Raw genomic sequence first — 23,297 nt, forward strand, 5'->3', positions numbered from 1 at the left:
GAGAGGGCACATGTGTGTGCACTATCATTCCTCCTGGCTACAGCCTAGTGGAAAGCAGGTAAAATACCCGTGGAGGGACTGCTATGGGCACACACAGCACTATTTGGGAGTCTCTGTGCCAGCACTTTACACACATGCAGCAATCCTCCCCTCCCTCTTGAGGTTGGTATTATCCCCATTTTACAAATGGAGAAACAGTATGATGTGAGGGAGGGAGTTCAGGAGCACTCATGTAACTCAGCAGCAGCAGTTCAGCAAATTTATTTAGGCTGGAATTCCATTTTACCTCATGTCCAAATACCTGTAAGTGCACATACACAGCAAGCTATGTTCTCCCCAAGCATCCAAGTGGCTCCACATGCATGTACCTGGGAAACCCAAGCCTGAACTTGTAGCCAAGCAAAAGCTCACGAATACGGAGGGCAGCCCTCCTATGGTTTAATCCAGGAGTATCAAACATATGGCCTACAGGTTAGATGTGACACATGGAGCTGCGCCTGGACCATGGGGCTCATACAGGGGCCAGGAATTTGGAAGTGGGGTGAGCAGAGCCAGAGCTCATATGAATCCGAGGTACAGAGCCCTGTTGGGGATATGTCAGCAACAGTGGGATGAGTGACAGCTGCACTAACCCCCACTGCTACTGCCACTGCTTGCCCCACCATTACCACCACATCCTGATCTGGCCCACAAGAAGCCTCACAGTCCAGATCTGGGCCAGGGGACCAGGTGAGTTTGATGCCTTCGATTCAGCCCAAAAATAGCCTACTGGTTAGGTCATTTGCCTAAGAACTGAGAGACCCAGGCTCTAGGCTTCCTCACCCAGAGCACTTGCACAGCCATGTAAATGCCGGTTTTGGCACTTATTCACAGTTTGTTTTCCTATCCCACATGCACCATAGATGTGCAAGTGTACGCATTGCTACTGAGTATGCACAGTGTCCTGTGGTCAGGCAGTGTTGTGTGGTCAGGCAGGTCAGACAGTTGCACAGCTTTGATTTCACTTACCTGAACATAAGTACCAAAATTGTAAATGGGCAAAACCCCATGAACAGCAGGTATTGGATGGAGAAGGAGCCTCCCATGTGTTAGCCCATTAACCTAGTAGCTAAAGCAGTCACCTACGAAGTAGGAGACCCAAGTTCTATTTCCCCCTTATCCAGGGAGGGTTTGAACCTACATATCTCTATCTTCCCGGCACAGTGCTCTAACCAGCAAGCTATAGGTAAGCATTATCTAGGTTAGGGGTTTTCAACCTTTTTTGGTCAGTGTACCCCAGGTGGCCGGTGGAGAAACAGGGAATCCTTCAGCGGCTGATGGATGAGTGGGGGGATGGAGAGGGGGTCCCCAGCAGCCAATCAATGGGTGGGGAGGGGGTCCCTAGCAGCCAACCAATGAGTGGGGGGGTGGGGCTGCGCAGCGCGCAGCAGCAAAACCGGAAGTGCCAGCAGCACAGAGCAGGAATAGTATCAGCAGCGCATGGCGCCACAAGAGACGCAAAGTGCTGGTAGCCCTGCCCCCTGTTTCTCCGTGCCGCTGTTGTGTACCCCCTGGGGTCTTCCCAAGTACTCCCAGGGGTACTCGTAGCCCTGGTTGACAATCCCTGATCTAGGTCCCTCTGGAGCACTCTTGAAACTGTGCTACTCCCTTTTCATTTACTATTCATTGACTAATATTGATAGAAGGGAAGCTTCTGCTTCTTGATAGCATAGGTCTGCGCTATAACCTTAGGTGCCCCTTCCTTCCAGGGTGGCAGCCAATGCACTGAGCTGCACATCCGCTAACTTGCTCCCATTCTCCTGGCTGCACATATCTTTCTTTCTTGGCTTGCCAAGGGGCCTAAAGAAGAAACTGGCTCATGCCTAACCTGTGGTCTGAGTACTGCACTGGGAAATCAGCAACGCACCAGGTGGTTTCCTTCCTGCCCAGCCTCCCCTGGCTGGAGGTTTTCAAAATCCATTCTTCACCAGGAGTGTGTTACATAGCAAGAAGCGCCATTTAGCCTTGTGATTCAATCCCTTGATAGGGTTTTACATGACCCCCATGGGATCACCGCACTGGCCAATCATCAGGAGAAACTTTCAAGCAAAGTGAACACACACACCTCTTAATACTCAGCAGAGAAAATCACTTACCTAGTGGCATGATAGAGAGGTATTTGCCCCTGAACTTGCTGGCAATTGTGATTTCCTGCCACAATGTCCAACCTCTCTTGGAAAACACATGATGGGCTGCTGCAGGTGGGTGATGACTCACCTACGAGAGACAGGAGAAAAAAAACCCATAAGGTAGCACACTAGGGAAAAGGGAGCAATGTTACACAGCACCATGTGAGAAGAGGAGAAGGGTACACAGGACAATAAGCTAATTCAATGGTGTTTATAAGGTCCCCTAGACAAGACTATGCAAAGAACACAAAAGGACAATCTGAGGTTGGCTTTGGAAAACAAAATTACTTACCAGTAACTGACTTTTTAAAGATGCTGTTCTACATGTACATTTACACTAGCCCCCTGCTCCTGATGGAGTAGAAACTATCCTAGTGTTTACCCAAAGAATATTAACTGCATTAGGGGCAGAGGTCAGAACACAGCGTCCCTTCCTTCCATGGCAGCATTCATCTCACTGAGCCACCCTCCCTCTGGTTTGCTTGCTTTCTCCTGACCCCGTATATCTTTCAATTATGGCTATCCATGGGCCATTTTCAAGAGGATGGGTGGAGAGGGCTCTGGTTAACGTCTAGCAGCCCATTGTTAGGTGGTTTGAGCAGTTTTTTTGGAAATGGGGGTATCCCATTAGTGCGCAGTAGTAAACTGAGAAGCTTATTGCTGCACAGTTAGTCTAGTCCCTGTATTTACAGGGACTAGCTAACTGGGCAGTAGCCTAATTTACTGTTCAGTAAATGCCCTGCAAGTGTAGACGGTGATGTTTTACTGTACAGATTAGTCTACTGTGCAGTAAAGCATCTTGTGTAGATATGCCCAATGTGGAGAAAGTAAATAGGGACTTTACTATTTACCATCTCTCACAAGACTAGAGCACAGTGACACACAATGAAATTACTGGGGAACAGGTTTGAAACAAATAAAAGACAAGTCTTTTTCATACAGTATGCTGTTAACCTGTGGAACTCACTATCACAGGATGTTGTAGTAGCTGACACCTTAGCTAGGTTCAAAAGATTAGACAAATTCATGCAAGATGGGTCCACTGGTGAGTATTCAACATGATAATACAGCAGCAACCTACACATTAAGACTTCCTAAGCCTTTACATACTTACATACTGTGATGATGAGGAAGAAGATGGTTTTTTGGGCCCACTCCTGATAGATAATTTGCCTCTCGATTGGGGCTGGTAAATAGGTCTTGCTTTAGTCAGTCTTAAGGAGGCTACTTAACAGTCTTGATGCTGGGCATGTATGGAGCTGTTCTGAGGTTTTTGACCTTGTCTGAGGTGGAACTGAAGGACCACTGAAGCTGTTTCTCTCTGTCTGTTCTTGTCCTTTGCTTGAATGACTTACTGCTGTTGGGGGTATGGATCCCCCTCCCCTCCCCAGGCAAAACAAGCATCTTATTTGGCCATTTGAAACAAGAATTCAGACACTGCAAGAAAGACATGGTGCAGACTCCGGAGATCAAGTCCCGGGTAAGGTTAATTTCCAAATGGCATATCCCCTCTCTGTACCATCAAAGATTGGGAAGATTCAACCACGATACGAAGGGAGAATACAGGCAGCCCAGCATCCTTGATGGCATTAATTAATTTGTAGGAGAGGGCTGCTGATGGCTGGGGCCAAGTCAAAGCCCCAGGATAAGGGAAATGAAAGGGAACAAAAACAACTCTCAGCACTTTTTCTGATTTAGCAAACATGCTTTCTGAGAGTGAGCTGTTTAAAAGCAAGAGCTTTTGATTGCTTCTGAAGCTCAGAAGCTACCAGAAAGGATCCCTCTGAAGGATGCCCCTGTCTCTAGCTAGTAGCTTGAGAGGAAGTAAAGAGCAAGAAATGGGGGCATAAGGAGTGGTGGGGTAAGAAAGCACTCTTAAGGATGCCCCTAAAGGATGAGTACCTACAGCCTGCGGGCTGGATCTGGCCCACACAGAGGCCTTGGGGGTGGGGGGCTTTGCCCATACTGTGCCATGCCATGGTCAGGCAGCCAGACAGCCAAGTGACTGGGCAGCACGGAGAACTGGAGGTGGCAGCCAGGTGTAATCCCACCTTGAGCCCAAGCTGGACCACTCCAACCTACCACTGGAAAACATTACCTACATTACACTAAGGCAAAAAAGTCTCTGGTCTAAGCACAGGGCATGAGATGCTCCCAAAAGTAAGAATGTGTATTTCAACAATTAATTGATGGAGAATAGAGATGTCACGTATTCCAGCTTCCTAAAGAATGTGACATGACATCCTGAAAGAAAGTGTTCTCTGTTCCCAGGCAGTGGGTAGGATGGAACTTGTCCTGTTATCATCCATACCACGTGACAAGCATCTACAATATCCAGGGACACTTTTCTCACACAGCATTTTACTACTCTGGTTTTAAGCCTGACATTCAGTTTCCCAAACGTATATAGCAATTTGAAATAGGACAGCTCTGCAGCATTTGAGGCTCCCCTCTTGTCACTGTATATATATGACCCCCCACTTTCCTAGCATTCATCTGGACTTTCCCCTCCTTGGGTTGCATATGTCACCAGCACACTAAGTAAAAATCCTATGCATGGATAATTAAAAACACTTGCACTTTCTGTTTAGAGTTCCTTCAATGCAGGCAGCACAGCAGTAGTGATATTTACAGACTGATCACAGGAGGTGATTCTTATTTCTTAGCAGCCTATTAGGGAGTAGGATAGCAAATGCACTAATAAAGAGTATCAGGGTGAGTGCTAAAGATTAACATTCAACCATATAGAGCTCCTTTCCTGGTTTAAACAAATGTAATGAAACACTGGCTGCTTATTTTCTGTGCCCAAAACATTTGTATACTCTGATCTTTATGATTAATAAATATGATAGCAACAGGTACTGGAGCAAGAAGCAGGTTTCCCTCCAAGAGGCAGGAGCCATTCTGGTTGCAAGTGGTTCATCTACCCTGGCATCTCAACATGCAAGCACATTAACACTATTAGCAGTGGAGAGATTTTGCCAAAGCTCATTAGAAAACTTTGGTAGCTATAAGAGACAACTACCAGCTTTCTAAAACAGAGATCCAGAGCCAGTACCAAGTCAGGAGAAAGTCTTCCATGGTTTATAAGGCACAGACCTGTATGGCTGGAACAGAACTCCGGTTCCCCACAGCCTGGTGTTTTACCTAGTAACCAGTCTCTCTTTTGCACAGTACATGGATTCATTGCTATGGACCAGCCCTGCTCTATGTAGCTTGTAGTTAATAATCGTCCTTGTGCTTCTCCTTCTCTTCACTCCACAAAACTGAGAATGACAGTCTTTTCGGGCTCAGTACAATGTCACTGCCCTTCCCTTTGTGCATGCACTGAGGTCCATGTCTGAGAGCCATCTGCTCAGTGGCCTCTAAACAGATGGCAGCTGGCTAGCTGTGTGGTGCTCTGGAATAACACACAGAGGTGAAAGCACTTTGTGTACCTGATACCTCCCAACCCCTCTTGGACAGGCACTTGAAGGGTACACGGGGAAGATCTGCAGGGGCCACTGCAAGTTTCTAATTACTAACTGCTGTTAGACTACCACTGAAAAGTGGCAACTGGGATGTACTGGGTATGATCGTAAACTGCATCCAACTGCTGGCAATGCAGTGGGACTACTTATGGTGGGGTAGCTCCTATAAAATGCCATAATGTTACAAACCTACCTCCCACTGCCTTGTGGGTATTCCTTGGCTGCAGTAAGGCTAAGCAACACCACTATGACAGAAACTTGCCCTTGCTGAGGCTTTAGGCAGTCAGCAGCAGCTCTAATCTGCTGCTGTCAGGCAGAAGCTACAATCACCAAGGCATTGAATGTCTAATCTCGGTCTGGCCTTTGGCCTCTGTCTCAGTGGTATAAAGTGGGGATGGTAGGTCTAGGGCAGCCACCACTCTTCCACACTCTTGCCTAGGCATATGCATTGAAGGCCTTGGTGTGATGGTTGCAGGACTTCATCAGGGGCATAAGGAACCTGAGGCAGCTATCAAGGCATCCAAGCAGCCCTGTTCAGGGGTAGCTTGCTTGCCTCTTTTGAAGAAGACCCTAGAAAAGGTGGGCCAAAAAAGCCATGGTCCAACTCAATCTATCCTGGCCAAAAGGAAATAAAGCAATTTGCATGTTGGACTGTTCAGACTGTCACCCCCCGATTCAATTCGGACTTTGATTTACAGAAAACAGCACTATTAAACTACAAACTGGTTAGACTCTGAATTGACATTGCTATATTATCAGAAACTTGGCTCTCAGATACAGGTTGTAGTCAAAAGAATGATTACACCATATTCTGGCACAGGAAGCCAGCAGGAGAGAGGAGAAAATGAAGTAGGCTTTGCTATTAGAAAAGCTTTCTTGTGAAAGCCCCATTGCTGTATCTATTCAACTCATGATGCTTAGAATGCACACCCAGAATATCTTCATCAAGTCATTTAGTATCTACTTGCCTGCCCTTTGAGCCAGCGATGAGGACAAAAACATTTTCTACCAACAACTGGAAGAAGAGATTGAGAAAATAGACCATTATGATACTTGGCGACTTCAATGCAAGGGCTGGATGTAGTTTTGAGAGCTGGCTTCATATTCTGGGCAAATGCAGAATTGGTAACATGAATGAAAATAGCTAGGACGTATTAGAACTATGTGCAAGTCAAAATCTATGCATTACCAACATGTACTTCACTGGTAAAATCACAAGAAAGACTTTGTGGAAACATGCAAGATCAGGGCACTGGCACCAATTAGACCTAGTACTGACCAGGCACAACCACCTGAAAGAACTCCTGCACACAAAGTCTTATCACAGTGCTTACTGTAATATTAACCATGCCTTAGTCTGCTGCAAAATTAGAATCAATACCAAAAAGATCCATTGTAGCAAAACCACTAGTCATCCTCCTCCTCAGATTGACATCAGCCAAACTAGAGATGCATGCAGATGCTGACTATTCAACAAAGATGTGAAAGCAAGTTTACCTAACAACTCAGCCACTGAGGCTTGGGAAAGCTTAAAAAGTAATATATACAATACCACTGTAACAGTGTTTAGCAAACAACGCAAGAAAAATGGAGATTGGCTTGAAGAGCACTCTGAAACCTTTCTACCACTAGCTGAGAACAAAAAGCCAGCACTAACCATCTACAAGAAATCTCCCAACACAAAAACCCTTGAAAATTTGAGAAAGGCTTAAACAGAAATGCAGAAGAAGCCTAGGAGGCATGCTCAGGGTTTCTGGCTGCAAGACTGTGATGATATTCAGACATCAGTCACAAACAGATTCATCGTCAGGCACCTGACTAGACCTCTTACGCATATACCAAGATCCAGAGGCTCAACGGATGCTTATACTGCTGAAAAGTGATAACTGGGATGTACCTTAAAACTACGGGTGTACCGATGTAAATGTTTGGGGCTGATACCGATGGCCGTTATTTAAGGAGGCACATCAGCAGATACCGATCCAATTTCCAATATAGCTGCCTCCAACTGTTAAGTCCGGTGTGGTGGAAGGGAAGGACGGAGGGAAGGGGTGTGGGGGGTGGGGCAGATCAATACTCCCCCGTGGTGAGGGAGGGGACAGGCTCTGCCCAAGCAGGGTGGAGGGGACAGAGCCATGGCTCGTAGGGGGGAAGGTGGCTCCTTCCTCTACTTGTACCCCAGGAGGGAATGGGGGGGGTGCCCCCCAGATCTGCGCAGGGCAGGGTGGGGTGGGCTGCAGCAGGGGCTGTGTGGGGCTCTTCTTGACAGGGGCTGGACTTGGACCATGCATCATCCACCCCAAATTTTGCTGGGAGGATGCTGCATCCACCTGATTTCACCGCTGCTCCACTTCCAGCACTGCTGCCGCCAGCTGCAGCTCTGGCTCAATGGCCTGCCTCCACCCGCATGCCGGGCATCTGGCAGCAGCGGTGGTGCTGGGAGCAGAGCGGTGGCAAACTTTGGGATGGATGCAGCATCCTTCCAGTGCCATTGGTGCCCGCTCTGAGCCCAGCCCCCATTGAGAAGAGCCCCATGCAGACCAGGGTGGGGCATATGCCCCAGCGTGCCCTCCCAGGTGCAAGCAGCAATGGAAGCTGCCTCCCTCCACCATGAGGCATGGCTCCAGCTCTCCTCCTGCCCCACCTGGGCAGCACCTGCCCCTGCCCCCACCCCCTCCCTCAGTGCACCTTTACTTTGGTGCGCCTCTACTTAACAGTTGTTGGGAGAATCATGAAGTTGTAATTATGACTGGTCTTTACTGATGGCTAGCAAATGATATTTTAGAGGTTTGCTTTTAGGAACTGCCTTATAGGTAAAGTAGATATTGCATTAGAACAATGGTTTAAGAGACTGGCAAGGGTTAATTGATTTCTAAAAGCTGTTTGTCTCTCAGTTTCACAGCCTTCAAGGCACATAGGGTGTCAAAGGCCAACGGACATAAGCATCCTGGGAAATTAAAAACATCCAAACTTTATTTTCATAATAGAGTTAGGCTTGGCTCCAGAGCTACAGTACCCACTTCAAAAATGCAGAAATCCTTGGGATTTCTGGTTTCAAATGAAATGACCAAATTATGGTGTATGCATGTGATAGGTTTATGAAGATGAAATTTTGGCTGACAAAACAGAATATGGACAATATGATGACCAGAGGGAGATCAATCAATGATGCCCAAAGATGAAGAGTCATCAAATCAGAAAAAATACACAAGGAGGAGTTTTCAGAACAACTAGCTGGCATTGGCCCCCAACCTCCAAGGTTGCTGACACTGGACATTCAAGCAAAGAATCTCAAGCTGGCATTTACATATTGGCCGGATGCACTGCTCACCTTGTATATATTCTGGGCACTGGGGAATTTGGTTAATGTATGTTGTAATCATCTTGCTTGCTTTGCCTGCATCACTCTTACTTCCTATCATTGTATATCAATAAAATTTGCCTATTATCAATCAGAGGAGTTGTGGTTACTTGAAGGTTGTGCTTGCCCAGAGCAGGGTCCTGGGGCTGGATTGTGAAACTAGTGCCAACTTTTATCAAAGGGTTCACCACACCGAGGTATCGCTAATTTCTTTCTGGGATTTTTTAATGCATTATTGGCTGCAAAGGAGTAATGTTGGACCAGGCTTCCTGTTCTCTAGCTTGAAGAGATGTGTGGAAGCAGGCAGCATAGCAGGCAGTTCACTATTTACTGGCTTCCATATCTACTCAGTGGGTGTGTCTACATGTGCAATTAATGCAAAGCAATTAACTCCAGAGTTTGTTGCCATTTGAATGTGCGCCCGGGAACGCAGCACACTGAGCAGGAATGGAGCAGCCCCAGCTCGCAGAGTGTCCAGGGGTTCCAGTCTCCCAGCCCAGGGCTGCTTCCCCTGGCTCAATATGCTGCGGAGGGGCTGGTTGGGGCATGAGGTGCTTCAGTGTGGGACTAACCAGGAGGCAGCCCCCACACTGAAGCACCTTCATGCCCCAGTCAGTTGGGAAACCATCTACACGTGCTCTGCTGCAGTTTTTCACGCCGCACCAGAAATAGTACTTGCATTTACAAGTACTATCCTGCTACAGAGTAAATTAGTTTACTTCAACCTAATCAAGATTCATGTGTAGACACCAAGACGTTTACTGAACAGCTAAGCAGTCTACTGTGCAGTAAGTGTCTTGTGTAGATGAACCCCCTACCTCCTACCACAGGTTAAAGCCTGCTCTACACCAATATATCTTTTCCCTGATGTCAACAATGGGAGCAACTGAGTAGTCTGACTGCTGTTTAAGTCCCTGCTAAGAGGGACTTAAAGAAAGCTGAGACGGCTAAACAACTTCCAATCCCATAATAAGATCACCTTTAATCCCAGTGGATGTCATCTGCCAAGGGAACAGGAAGCACAGATTCTAGCCCTCTCCCAGGAAGATTTGAACCTACATCTGGTACTTCCCAGAAACATGCTCTAACCATAGCATAGCATCACAGGTTCAGGCTGCATACACAACTTCATTTATAGCACCTCAAAGTGCCTCAGCTATGCACATGTTTGCAGATCCTTGGCTGGAGCACTACAAAGTCACCTTAAAGGCTGGGGCCGTCAGGAAGGCACTCTGTGGGGGAGGGAGGAAGAAGAGAGGACTGTGAGATGCTGGCATCTCTAACTGTAACTGTCAACACACTGAAAGAGGCACTACAAAACAAAGCACTACAGCAAACTCCCTCTTTGTGGCAGATCCACTGGTTTTATGGCTCTACAAATGGCATGAATGTCCAGACACTTACTTTATGTAGTGCTATAAGGGTGTCCGTAGTGCCACAAACCTAACATGTGTCCATAGCTCCAATGAATGCAAACAAAGAAGAGTGTTGCTCAGTGAGATAGCCACCGCCCTAGGAAGGCAGTGGACTCTGGATTCTAGCCTTGGTCCCTGCCCACAGAGGTCCCTGCTGCTGTGTAGGCATTTTATTCAAAGAATGTGAAGTGTAAAAAGCTAAGCCTGTGTGTATAGATTGAGCATGTTCAGCAGGGCTATGCACCAGCCAGACACATATGCAGCTATGTACGTAATACCCAAACATAAGTCCCAAAAGAAATGACACAGAGTACCTCCCATCTTTTAGCCTGAGTGGCTAAAGCAATCATCCAGGGACCTGAGTTCTAAACTCCCACCCCCTTTACCCAGAAAGGATTTGATCGGTCATCTCTCTGCTTTCCTAACCTACTGCATGAACTACCACAGTACAGGTCTGGTATCGCCTGCATGTTCTCCAAAGGCCTTCTTGAGGATGAACCACTGTCCCTTGTGTTTACTAGTCATTGGATAAAATGGATGGAAGCCAACATAGAACTATCTTCCCCATTTGAAGCAAGGCTCCAGGATAGAACCCAGGACTGGCTCTTTTCCACACTAGCAGCCAGCTCACTAAGCCACACAGCCTATATTAGACTCCCTTCTTCAGGGCCCCATGCACCTTCTCTCATGGCTGCTTTGGCGCAAGCCTCAAAAGGAGCACTAGAGAGCAACTTTGGATAACATCTAACCTGTGGCCTGGTGCCTAAGGCATTAGACTTAAAAATCTAAAAGATACAGGTTTTATTCTTCTCTGGATAGTGGAGACCTACAATGTTAGTTCTTAGCTTCTTGAGTGAGTGCTTTAATAACTCAGCTACTCAGCCGCTGAGGCTAAAACATGGCAGGATTCCCATCCTTTAATACCTGCTAGTCAAGGGTTTCTGGCCTCTTGTACATTTGGGACTAGGCATTCACAATGGATGCATCTGCATGTACATAGCAGCATTCATGCTGGTCTAGTTTGTAGCTGAGTGAACATGCTCAGTCTACACTTGCACATTTACACATCTACACTGCAAGGGAAACAGAATCAATACCTCCACGTGTGGGATTTTTGGCACCTACATAGCTCAAAAACTGTCATATAAGCATGCAAAGAGAAAGCAAATCCTGTTCTTTGTGCATTACTGAGCACACACACAGAGCAGGGGAAAAGTCCATCCTTGTGGTTCAGAGCAAAACTCCTGGGATCCCATAAGCCTCCACAGAGGTCACCAAACAAACCAGCATTTTTTCTTGAAAGTCACTCTGGTGCTGTGTCAACCCATAGGAACTGAACGAGAGCTCCTATCAGATACTAGGCGCAGAAGCTGGAGTTGCAGCTGGCTTTACGCAATGGTGGAAATGCCTCAATTTTAATGTTCTATAAAAGAAACCTCTAGTTCTGCATTAGCTTTAATGGAAGACTGGGGGGAAAAAAGACCTTATCCTAATGTTAATTTCTGAAGAATCATGAAACATATCCTTTCACCAAGCGTTCTTCATGTTTGGAATCAAACATTAATCATGACTTAAAAGAGTGTACAATTCAGAATTACTTAGTTGCAAAGCTCCATGAGTAGGTTTGTCCCATACCTGGTGCTGGCACAGCTTATTACACATGTCCATCTGTTTAAGACTGATCGGTCTCCTTCTGGATTTGACTTCTTGGTAAAGGCTCCTGTCCCAGCCCCTCCTACTCATCATTTCCACTCTGTTATATTGGGGAACACTAATTTTGCTTTTACTTTCTACTTATGTGGAATCTGTCGCTGCTCCCATTGATATCAACAGCAAAACACTAACTACTTTCAACAGAAGCAGGACTAGTTTAAGTACAGCTTCCTGAGGAATAAAGCAGCCCATAGGGCAGGCTGTTTTGTACACACTTGAAGAATGTGGTGGTGTTTCTGATACCAGGCTGAAAGGAAGAGCTATTCCTTTCCTTCCATCCCTGACCATACCTGCTCACAGAGTGAACGGAAGCCAAATTCATCTAGTCGGTCGAGTTCATAGGTTTCTCCCAGCAGAGGATTGAATGGCTTTGCTGTGCGGTGGACAGTCGTTGAGTAGGAAGACACTGAAAATGCAGCAACAAAACACATCTGCTCTGTGGAACTCTCACACTTGACAGCTTTGTCCAGCAGCTCGTGGTACTCCAAGTCCTCAGTCAGCCTCTGCAGCATAGAAAGTGGCTCATTGAAGTTTACCTAATGTGGGCAAAGGAAAGACAAGAGTTAAACACCCAACACTTCTGGCTGAGCAATGGGCTTCTAGCAAAGATACCAAGGTTGGTGCTTAATGAGCTTCTATTTTAGTGCCTACTTTGTGTCTCACTTTGCTGTTACACTGACACCTTCTTGGTCTCCTAAATGCAGGCATTTCGTGGTCATTTTAGACCCCTGATTTTGACTGTTGGAACCTCAGTCCCTGGAAAATGATCGTGTTCTAACATTCCTGCAGTGATTGGAGATTCAGAGATGAAGGAAACTCTAACTGGCCAGAGGAAACAAACAGGCCTCTTTAATCCCAGCTCCTCTTTTAGTGTTTCATTCATGTGAACACCTGAGTTTGGATTTTTCTATCATTTTACAGGTCAAAGCTGCAGAAAGCCTTGTTTAAAATAATATTGTGGCAATGCCCATTGTTCACTAAATAGCTAGGGAAGGCTCCTGCTGTTGTATTAGGCGGAAAGTGAGGTCAGGATCTGCTGAAACAGCAAATTATGCTCACTATGGTCTCAATTCAGTTCAAATGTTAAGTTAGAGCAGGGAAGTTTGTACAGCATCATGCACTCTGAACTGCATCACTAGAGCTTGGAGACTTTGAACAACCCAGCTTTGATGAATTGGGAACAGCTAGACCTAGGTCTCAGAAACCACTATGGACTTACTGGGTGTGTATACATGAGATGCTACTGTGTAGTCATTACTGAGCATTTATTTAGTACTTGTATTAACAAGTACTAAATAAATGTGCAGTAACCAGATTTACTGCATTGTAGTGCCAGTGAACGTCTTTTAGGTGACACTACTGTGCAGAAGCCTAATAATACTGAGCAGTAGTGTACTACACCAACCATGTTGTGATGCAGTGCTGTGCAGCTTTTTTCAGCTACTGCACTGTCAGTGTTTCATGTACACGCACTCGCTGTTTCTAGCTGTATTTTCAGCCACATGCACAGATACAGATACTGTCACAGCAAGCCTTGGCACCTGCTTCCTTCTTTACAACGCTATATTCCTGGTGAGCGCTGGACTTCCCTGTCAGTGTTAGAAAGATGAGCTCACTCGAACACACAGAAGGCCCCCAGCCATTGCCAGACTCAGCGAGGAACCAAGCTCACTCAGCACCCCAACTTTGAATAGTCACACACAGGCCACCATCAGTTTAGCTCAGGGCACAGATTTGTGAATGCCTACTTCAATCCATGGCCATGTGAAGTCAGAGGGTACCAAGCACCAGATCTCCATTAATGCTGACAGTACTTAGGAAAGCGGGACTACGCAGTACTCCTAGGTGACTGGGTCCAGTCCCCTGCAATCACAGACATACACCCATGCTGTGTAGAAGGTTAATAAGCTGAGCATACAATTCAGTCAGGGGGCAGAAGTGAGATATCGTCAGTGGAAGGAAGAGCTATGGAAGTAAAACAGCTTGAAAACCTGGTACCAAACCTACCTAGAGGAAAGGTAGTGCTTAATTGGACTTAACATGTGTGACACCAGGCAAAATTCTCCTTCTAAGGCAGGGGTTACCTACATAAGGCTCAAGACTTGCATCCAGCCTACAGAGCCACTGGATCCGACCCACAGAGCCTGCAGACTGCCTATGCCCAGGCAACTTCCAGCAATGCCCTTGTTACTGCTGCTTCTTCCACTAACCCTCTAGTCACCCCTGGCTACAGCATGAGTGCAGCTTCCAGCTAGTCTGTGCTGCTGCCACTTTTCCATCCCTGCTTCCATTGCCCTCCTTCTTCTGTGCCTCCAGCTGTGTGGCAGAAGTGGCTTTCAACTGCCCAGCCCAGGCGCAGCTCCCCATAAGATGGAAGCTGCACTCATACCCCATTCAGGGAGCAGGGCCCGGGAGAAGCAGCGGTGGCACAGTTCCCAGCTGTCTGGCCCCAGCACTGGGGCAGGCACAGGGAAAGCCCCCTGCTGTGTATGTGCTGCAGAAGCCATCTGGCCCATGTGAGACTGGAGCCAGGCTGTTCATGCCCAGAGCTTGAAAAGGTTGCCTGCCATTGCTCTAGGGCACTGTACTCTCTGAAGATATGCCTCAAGGGACAGCAATCAGTATAGCTGCATAGATGCAGTCCTTGTGTAGAGGAGCAAAACAGCCCCATACCATGATTTGCAGCTCCATAAATTACTTTAGTTTCAAACAGAACTAATTGATACTGGTCTAAACATGCTTTGTTTATCTGCGCTAGGGGTTTCTTCTGGTGTAGTTGTGCTGCTGGCTGGAACTGGAGCAATTCTCCAGTGTAAAGAAGAGTTAATTAAACAGCTACAGGAAAATAGAGAATTTAGGACAGACTCCAGAGCTCCAACAATGAAATGAAACCTTCCAGTAAGATTTAAGTAACAATGGCTCATTCTCCTTCCTAATCACCTACAGAGCTACTATCCCTGAAATTCCAGCTACTTACAGTGAGTGATTAATTTATGCCAGGGGTAGGCAATTATTTCAGCTGGAGGGCCACTTAACACATTTTGGTAAGCTGTTGAGGGCTGCACATATAAAATCTTTCAGAAGATATCATTTCAACAAATCATAGATAAAAAACAAATCACATACTAAAAATCGAATGTCTACTATAACGTATTTTAATTATTTTGAAAAATCATTTTTGTCCTCATTCATGTGTTTTTGAGCAGTGTATATAAAGGTGACATATATATACAACTCAAAATAAAGTCTTCCTCTTTTATATGGTGTGTGCAGGGGCATGGAGAGGTGTGTGGGGGTGGGGAGCCTCGGGCAGCGGGGCTGCCTGTGCACTAGGTCTTGGGCTCCAACCAGGTGAGAGGTGCGGGAGGGATAGGAGGCATGTACAGAGCTTACCTAGGCAGTGCGGTACAGGTGCAGTCCACCCCACTGCTGCCCCCGTGACACTCTGCATGGGGCTGAGCTTACCCACTCCTGTCCAGGGCAGCCCATGCTGCACTCCTGCCTGCACCTGCCAATGGCCCTGCACAGTTGCTCCTGGTGAGGCTGCACCAGCGTGGGTACCGCTTGGCTCCCCATGACTACAGTGGCTCCTCCTCATCCTCCTGCTGCACAACTCTGGGCAACAGGTAGTGTGGGAAAGGGTGGCAGCCATGGGGACATGTGCCAGGCACCACATGCCCGCCGGGCAGGGGAGAAGCTGCAACTGGGCAGCTCCTGCTCCAGCCATGGGACTCCGTTTCCAGCTCCTCGCTGCCATCTATGGACTCCACCCTCCTGGTACGATGAGTAGCCATCTGCAAGAGACTGACTGGGTGGAAGGTGGCCAGGAGCTGAAGCTGGAGCTGGAGCCCCAAACATTATGGTCGTAGCTGCAGCTTCCCCCTACCGCCTGGCTGGGTCTGTAATGCCCATGTCCCCATAGCTGCTGCTCTCCTCTGTGCTATTTGCACTATGTGCTGGAGCAGTGCAGCAGGGGTAGTAGTAGAAGAGGAAGAGCCACCGGAGGCAGGGGGAAGCTGAGTAGTACCCTGGCAGCTGCAGCCACAACAGAAACAGCCCTCGTAGGAAGCTGTGCACACTGGGCCAGGGTGAGGGCAGTCAGCGGGCACGGGTGGGAGTGTGGCGCGGGCTGCCCTTGGTGGAAGCAGGCAGGGCTCATCCCTGTGTGGAGTGCCACAGGGGCAGCTGCAGGTTGGATACAGTCAGCTGGTGGGCACCCGTCCACGTGCTGGATCCAACCTGCTGGCAGGCCGGATCCAGTCCATGGTCTGTATTTTGCCCACCCCTGATCTATGTTTGGGTCCCATTTTGTTCTCAGGTGAAACTACAACTACCCAGACATCTTGTGGGAAGAGCGCTCGGCTAAATCCAAATGATCGCAAAGCTTCCTCACGTGCGCGGATGACCTCTATCTGACTCAAGAAGTCTGTGGGCCAACAAGAGGCAAAATGTTGCTTGACTTGGTGCTGGCAACTGAGGACGACCTAATCAGCAACCTAACGATCGAAGGGAAGCTGGGCGACAATGACCGCGAGCTAATCACCTTCACCATGCACGGAAAAGCTGTCAAGTCAGTCAGCAATACAGGTCCTCGACTTCAGGAGGGCTGACTTTGACAAGCTCAGGAGACTTGTTGGTGAGGTCCTAAGGGACCACGACCCCAAAAGGAGGGGAGTCCAGAAAGAGTGGTCACTCCTCAAGGGAGCGATCCTAGATGCACAAGCTAAGGCTATCCCATCTCAGAGGAAAGGCAGCAAAAGGGCACAGCAGTCCCCTTGGCTCTCCAGGGAACTAGCAGACCTCCTGCATCTAAAAAGATGGACCTACAAAGGATGGAAGACTGGATCCACCTCCAAGGAGGAATACTCTGCACTGGTCCAGAACTGCACGGAGCAAATCAGGAAAGCCAAGGCAGTGACAGAACTCCAGCTAGCTACAGGTATCAAGGACAATAAAAAGTCCTTTTTTAGATATGTGGGGAGCCAGAGGAAAAGCAAGGGCAACACTGGACCCCTGCTGAACCAGATGGGACAACTGACAACCAATGCCCAGGAAAAAGCCAACTTACTAAATGGGTACTTTGCATCGGTTTTCACCAGCAAACCAGGAAAGCCAAGGCTGCCATGGAACTCCAACTGGCCACAAGTATCAAGGACAATAAAAAAGTTCTTTTTTAGATATGTGGGGAGCCGGAGGAAAAGCAAGGGCAATGTTGGACCCCTGCTAAACCAAAAGGGAGAACCGATGACCGACGCCCAGGAAAAAGCCAACTTGCTAAATGGGTACTTTGCAACAGTCTTTCACAAACCCCATGGGATGCCCCTGCCCATTACGGGACAGGGACATCTAGGCGAGGGTGGTTCCTTGTCCTCCATCAGTGCTGACTTTGTGAAGGAACAACTTGAGAGGCTGGACACCTTTAAGTCAGTCGGCCCTGACAATCTGCACCCCAGGGTACTCAAGGAGCTGATGAGCATCATAACCGAGCCCCTGGCACGGATCTTTGAGAGCTCCTGGCGCTCTGGTGAAGTGCCCGATGACTGGAAGAAGGCCAACGTGGTGCCTATCTTCAAGAAAGGGAGGAAAGTGGATCTGGCAAACTACAGGCCCATCAGCCAGACCTCTACCCCAGGGAAAGTCTTAGAAAAAATCATCGAGGCCATCCTCAATGGACTGGCAGATGGCAACACCCTGAGGGATAGCCAGCACGGGTTTGTTGCAGGTAGGTTGTGCTTGACCAATCTCATTTCCTTTTACAACCAGGTGACCTATCACCTGGACAAGGGGGAAGAGATTGAGGTCACATATCTCAACTTTAAAAAGCCTTCAATCTGATATCCCAAGATCACCCTTTGGCAAAAGCTGGCCAACTGCAGCCTTGGGTCTACCATGATCCATTGGCTGGGAACTGGCTCCGTGGTCAGACCCAGAGGGTAGTAACTGATGGAAGTCAATCATTATGGTGCCCTGTGACCAGTGAGGCCCCTCAAGGCTCTGTCCTTGGACCTATTTTGTTCAACCTCTTCATTAATGCTGTGGACATTGGAGTCAGAAGTGGACTGGCCAAGTTTGCCGATGATACCAAATTTGGGGGTAAAGCATCCACACCTGAGGACAGGGGGGTAATCCAGGCTGACCTGGACATACTCAGGAAATGGGCAAACGGGAACCTGATGGTGTTTAACACCAAAAAATGCAAGGTTCTCCACCTGGGGAGGAAAAACCTGCAGCATATCTATAGGCTTGGCAGTGCTACGCTGACTAGCGCTACGGACGAGAGTGACTTGGGCATCAGGATTGACCACAAGATGAACATGAGCCTGCAATGTGATGCTGCAGCCAGTAAAACAAGCAAAACACTGGCTTGCATCCATAGATGCTTCTCAAGCAAATCCCGGGACGTCATTCTCCCCTTGTACTCAGCCTTGGTGAGGCCGCAGCTGGAGTACTGCATCCAGTTTTGGGCTCCACAATTCAAAAAGGATGTGGAGAAGCTTGAGAGAGTCCAAAAGGAGATCCACATGCATGATCAGAAGTCAGAAAAACAGACCTTATGATGAGAGGCTGAGAGCCATGGGACTTTTCAGCCTGGAAAAGTGCAGGCTCAGGGGAAAGCTGATGGCCACCTATAAGTTTATAAGGGATGTTCACCTGGATCTGGGGGAACGTTTGTTCACCAGAGCGCCCCAAGGAATGACTAGGTCGAATGGTCACAAACTCCTGCAAGACCGATTCAGGCTGGACATAAGGAAGAAATTCTTTACTGTCCGAGCCCCCAAGGTCTGGAATAGCCTGCTGCCGGAGGTGGTTAAAGCACCTACTTTGAATGCCTTCAAGAGAAACCTGGATCTTTTTCTTGCTGGGATCCTATGACCCCAGCTAACTCCCTGCCCCTGGGGCAGAGGGCTGGACTCGATGATCTTCCGAGGTCCCTTCCAGCCCTAATGTCTATGAAATCTATAAAAAATGGAAGAGCAAAAAAAGAAGGAAGAGGCACAAGGGACAAATAACAGATCTATCTGTTGGAGGTGCAAATTAGGGGAAGATTGCTGCTGTGGTCTATTTCAATGCTACTAGTGTATCATTCATCACAGATCCAGTGGCACTAACTAGCTGAATACAGGTGTCTCACAAGTTGACTGAGGTTAGGAAAATAACTTCTCTGCCTTCTTAAATTTCTGCCCTTGCAGGTGGACTTTAATTTTGCAATGCCTGTCCCCTCCTGGGTGATTGATAGACAGTGTCTGACCAAGACACCATAATACAGACAAGGTCACTGTTGGATATCCTGCATCAGCACTAGATGTGTTGGGAGGGCAGTTACACAGCTACTTCCTCCATCTTCAGTTTCCCTGCTTCTATATATAACTGACAGTTAAGCAGATCCATACATCTCTGCCTAGTCCAACTGCAGCATGCACAACAGCTGGAAACATTCTTTTTTTTGCTTACTCTGATACACTGAAAAGTTAATTGGAAAGAACTGATGCTGACTGAATGCTTTTGGGACCATTATTCAGTTTTAGTGGGATCTCTGTAAAAGGGATGCTGTCAAGGTGAGTCTGTCCCTGCTGGAAAAGAAAAACAAAAACATCCCATGCCTCCCCCTAAGCTTCCAGAATATCCAAGACAAACAGAAGTCTTACCATGGATTTAAATGGCTTCTACCAGACCTTCTTTAACAAATAAACTGTCTTCTTCAGGGTAGCAAGACAGCCAGTGACATGCTGGGCTGGTATGTAAGAATCAGAACATGAAACTGCCCACGAGAAATGTTATAGTTAGGAGATGGCCGGAATGTGTTCAGTGAAATACTATTTTACCCCCAAATGCTGATCTAGGGACACAGGACTGCAACGGGCACCCTGGAACAGCCACTTAATCAAAGAATCCCCCATAACCATCTTTTGAGACTCTCGCATACAACTGCAAGGCACAGTACCTGAAATGCCCTGTGGAATACTATGGGTAAAACTAAGGGAGATGAGAGCACTTCCAGTGGCCGGCCACTCTGATTATATAGGTAAGTTATTGGCTTAACGAATGCTCTGAAAACTGAGGTGCATTGTGGTAAAATGGGGTTTTTGGTGAAATTCCTCAAGTGCAAATGCTTTGGAGAAAAGATTTGATTTTAGCCTTTGGAAACAAAGTCTTTGATCTGAAAAAAATTCCAAAATTTATATTAATAAGGCTTAAAAGAAGAAAAATGAAATTTTATTCAATCTGAGGTAAAGCTTTTTGGTTTGTTGAATTAATGATATTGAACTTTTTCATGATTCAGGAAAGGAAGAAAATTCCAATTTCGCACAAAATGTAATAGAATAGGCAAAACATTTCCTGTGTTCTAGTTATGGAATCTAGTGTACACACCTTTCCAAATACCATCACTCTTAAGATTTAGCTTTAAGAGCAGGAGGGCTTTTACAGAATCCTTGATACCCTCAAGTAGCAAAGAGCTACAGAGCGGGCTTGTCAGCTGTGTAGGCAAGGTGAAATGAGAATGCAGTGTTCAAAAAAAAGGCAAACCATGAACAGCTTGCAAGGAGTCTCTGAAAAAACCCAGGCAAAACAGATCTATTCAAACATACAGCGACAGAACAAAGCCAGCACCTGCCTGCTCCCTCTCAATCATCAGTGCTCATTCAAAGGCAAGTTAAAATCTTTCCATTGGAAATAAGGATTAATTCACCAAAAATACAAAGCCTCAAAACCTTATTTACTGCACATTACAATTCCATACTACAGAGATGTTTATTCACAAGAAACACAATGAGCTGCACAAATAGGGATTTTCAAACATCTTAAGTTGTTTATGAAAGACATGGCCTCTGGAAAATGTTTTATGGAATCGATGATCAGGGCAGTGCACACTGAATGCAGATTCCTTTGTCATTCTAACACACAAGATCCAATATACTCAAGCTGGAAAAGATTTATCACCAACTTATATTACATTTAGATACATGTCAAAATATCTCAGTTTCCCTTTTTTTCTTCAGCTCCTTTTTTCCTTCCTTTTTGCTCAACTTCTAATTCCTATGTTTGTCCAGAACAAGGGCCTATCTCCATCAATCTATCAAAACAAGGGCCTATCTCCACTCCTGTAGCCAACAATTCTTACTACACTCTAAGCAAATATATACCAGAGCTGCAGGATTTAAACTGCAGTTCATGGATTGCTAAAGGGCCATTGTGGCCTTTACCATAGACTAATTGTTCTCAGAGTCAGTATGGCTAGGGACAGACATTACACATAAACCAGTTTAAGTAATCAGAAACTGGTTTAAACCTGTAACAGAACAGATGTTCAGTGCACATAAACCAGTCTGAGAATGGCTGAAACCAGTCTGAGATAAACCTGGTTGAATGTAGTAGCAGACTTAACTGATTTGGGTCAAACCAGTTTATGCAAAATCTGTCCCCAACCTCTTGCTGGTTTAAGATAAATCAGACACCAGCATCCCAGCATGTTCTCAGGGCTGGGCTCCCTGCTCCACTGCTGGGCTGGCCTGGCCCCTCACCTCTGCTCCCTGGCTGCAGCTCCGGCAGAGACTAGCAGGCACAAAGCATCTCCCTGTCTTCTCCCTGCTAAACAGAGATTATTCCTCACTCCCCTCTGCCTTATGCACAGGGATCTGGGTTTTCTGTTTCCCATGGAAAAACAGAGAAAATCACAGATTTCCTGTTTTTATCAGAGAAAATGCGGATTTTACCTTTTAGCAGAGAAAGCTGTGGATTTCCTACTTTTGCAAAAAGCTCTGCAGGCTGGTAGAGTTCCAGCCTGCAGAAGCTGATTGCAAAAAGGGCAGGAAACCCCCAGCCCTGTCGGAGAAGGGGAGGGAGAGAGAGGGGGGGAAGGGCAGGGCCTGAGGCTCTTAGTCAGTCCCAAGGCTTGCTTCAGGATCACTTTCCTTCCTGAAGCCTATAAGTTTAGGTAAGTGGGGCTTGCAGAGGCCTGGGGGGTTGTGGGGCAGGGCTGGGGAGGGAGAAGCTGGCTGTGGGGAAAGCTGGCTGGCGGCTGAGGAGTAGGGAAGTGCTGGTGAAAGACATGGAGTGCCCAGCCGGCTGCATGTAGACCGTGAGTGGCACTATTGGCTCGACTGGGCTTGGCGCCTCCATGTGCAGCTTCCCTTAAGGGCCGATACCACACCACTCGGGTTCTACATGCCACTGGCGGGCATTCCTGCAGGGAGCTGGATCGGGCCTTAGGGAACTGGGAGCTGTTGATGGAAGACATGGAATGCCCACTCAGCGGTCACATTTGGAACCAGAGCCGCACTATCTGCCCTTAAGAGAAGCCACACATGAAGGCTCTGAGCTCAGTCAGGCCAATAGCACCATTCCGGTTCCATGTGCCACCAGCCAGGTGGGCATTCCATGTGGGGCTTTCCCCAACATCTCTCCCTCCCTCAGCCTGGGTGGACAGGCGAACGGGAATAGAGCGCACCCGGGGGCACAGTGGTGGCATCTCCCTTGGTGCCTTCCCATACTTACCTTTTTTTCTGGGAGAGAAGGGGGGGCGCGCCGGTTGCTGCCGGCACACAGCACACTGCAGGGAGCTGGGGTTTGCACATGGCAGCTGACACTGCACCAACACTGCCGCTGCCATACCCCATACTGCCTTCCTGCGGAGTGCCTGGCCGGCAGTGGATAGAGGCCGAGGGAAGGTAGCGCAGGGCACAGCACTGGTCGTGGTGGTACAGTGGTGGTGCCAGCTGCTGCGTGTGAACCCTCCCCCGTCCTGTCTGGCCAGACAGTGTGTGTGCGGCCTGCAGAAGGGCACCATTGGACTTGGCTCCCCGGCCCTTCTCCTGGGATCTGGCATGGAGAGCTGAGGTGAGGGGTGGGGAGGTGCAGAGATGTGCTGCGTGGGGCTGACAGCATCCAGCGCGCCCCTCCCCCTCCCCCAGGAAAGAAGAAAAGTATGGGATGGCACCGAGAAAGATGCTGCCGCCATGTTTCTGGGTGTGTTCCATCCCCACCTGCCTTCCCGCACACCCTCCCCCCCGTTCTCCCTCTCATTCTCTCTGTCCCCCCAGCCTCTTCCTTTTCCCCCACCCTACTCACTGGGGTGTGTGTGTCTGTGCCTGAATGTGTGTGTCTGCATGTGTGTGTCTGTGGGGCTTGGGGAAATATTGTTGGGGTAGTGAAGGGCACCAGCATGGCTGGG

At 47.8% G+C, this 23,297-nt stretch overlaps 1 protein-coding gene across 1 annotated transcript in view; it reads right to left on the minus strand.

Annotated features, from left to right (window-relative positions):
- Positions 1-23,297, minus strand: part of LOC109313019 (oxysterol-binding protein 2-like) — a 62,849-nt gene that overhangs the window by 7,190 nt on the left and 32,362 nt on the right. The window contains exons 6-7 of the mRNA XM_019539411.1: positions 12,418-12,663; positions 2,136-2,256 (exon numbers count right to left, since the gene is read on the minus strand). Of these exons, the coding sequence (XP_019394956.1) occupies positions 2,136-2,256; positions 12,418-12,663 (367 nt within the window). The remainder of the gene's footprint in view (positions 1-2,135; positions 2,257-12,417; positions 12,664-23,297) is intronic.

The sequence above is a fragment of the Crocodylus porosus genome, unplaced genomic scaffold (genome assembly GCF_001723895.1).
Source record: "Crocodylus porosus isolate Cpor-Errol unplaced genomic scaffold, CroPor_comp1, whole genome shotgun sequence".
NCBI classification, from domain to species: Eukaryota; Metazoa; Chordata; order Crocodylia; family Crocodylidae; genus Crocodylus; species Crocodylus porosus.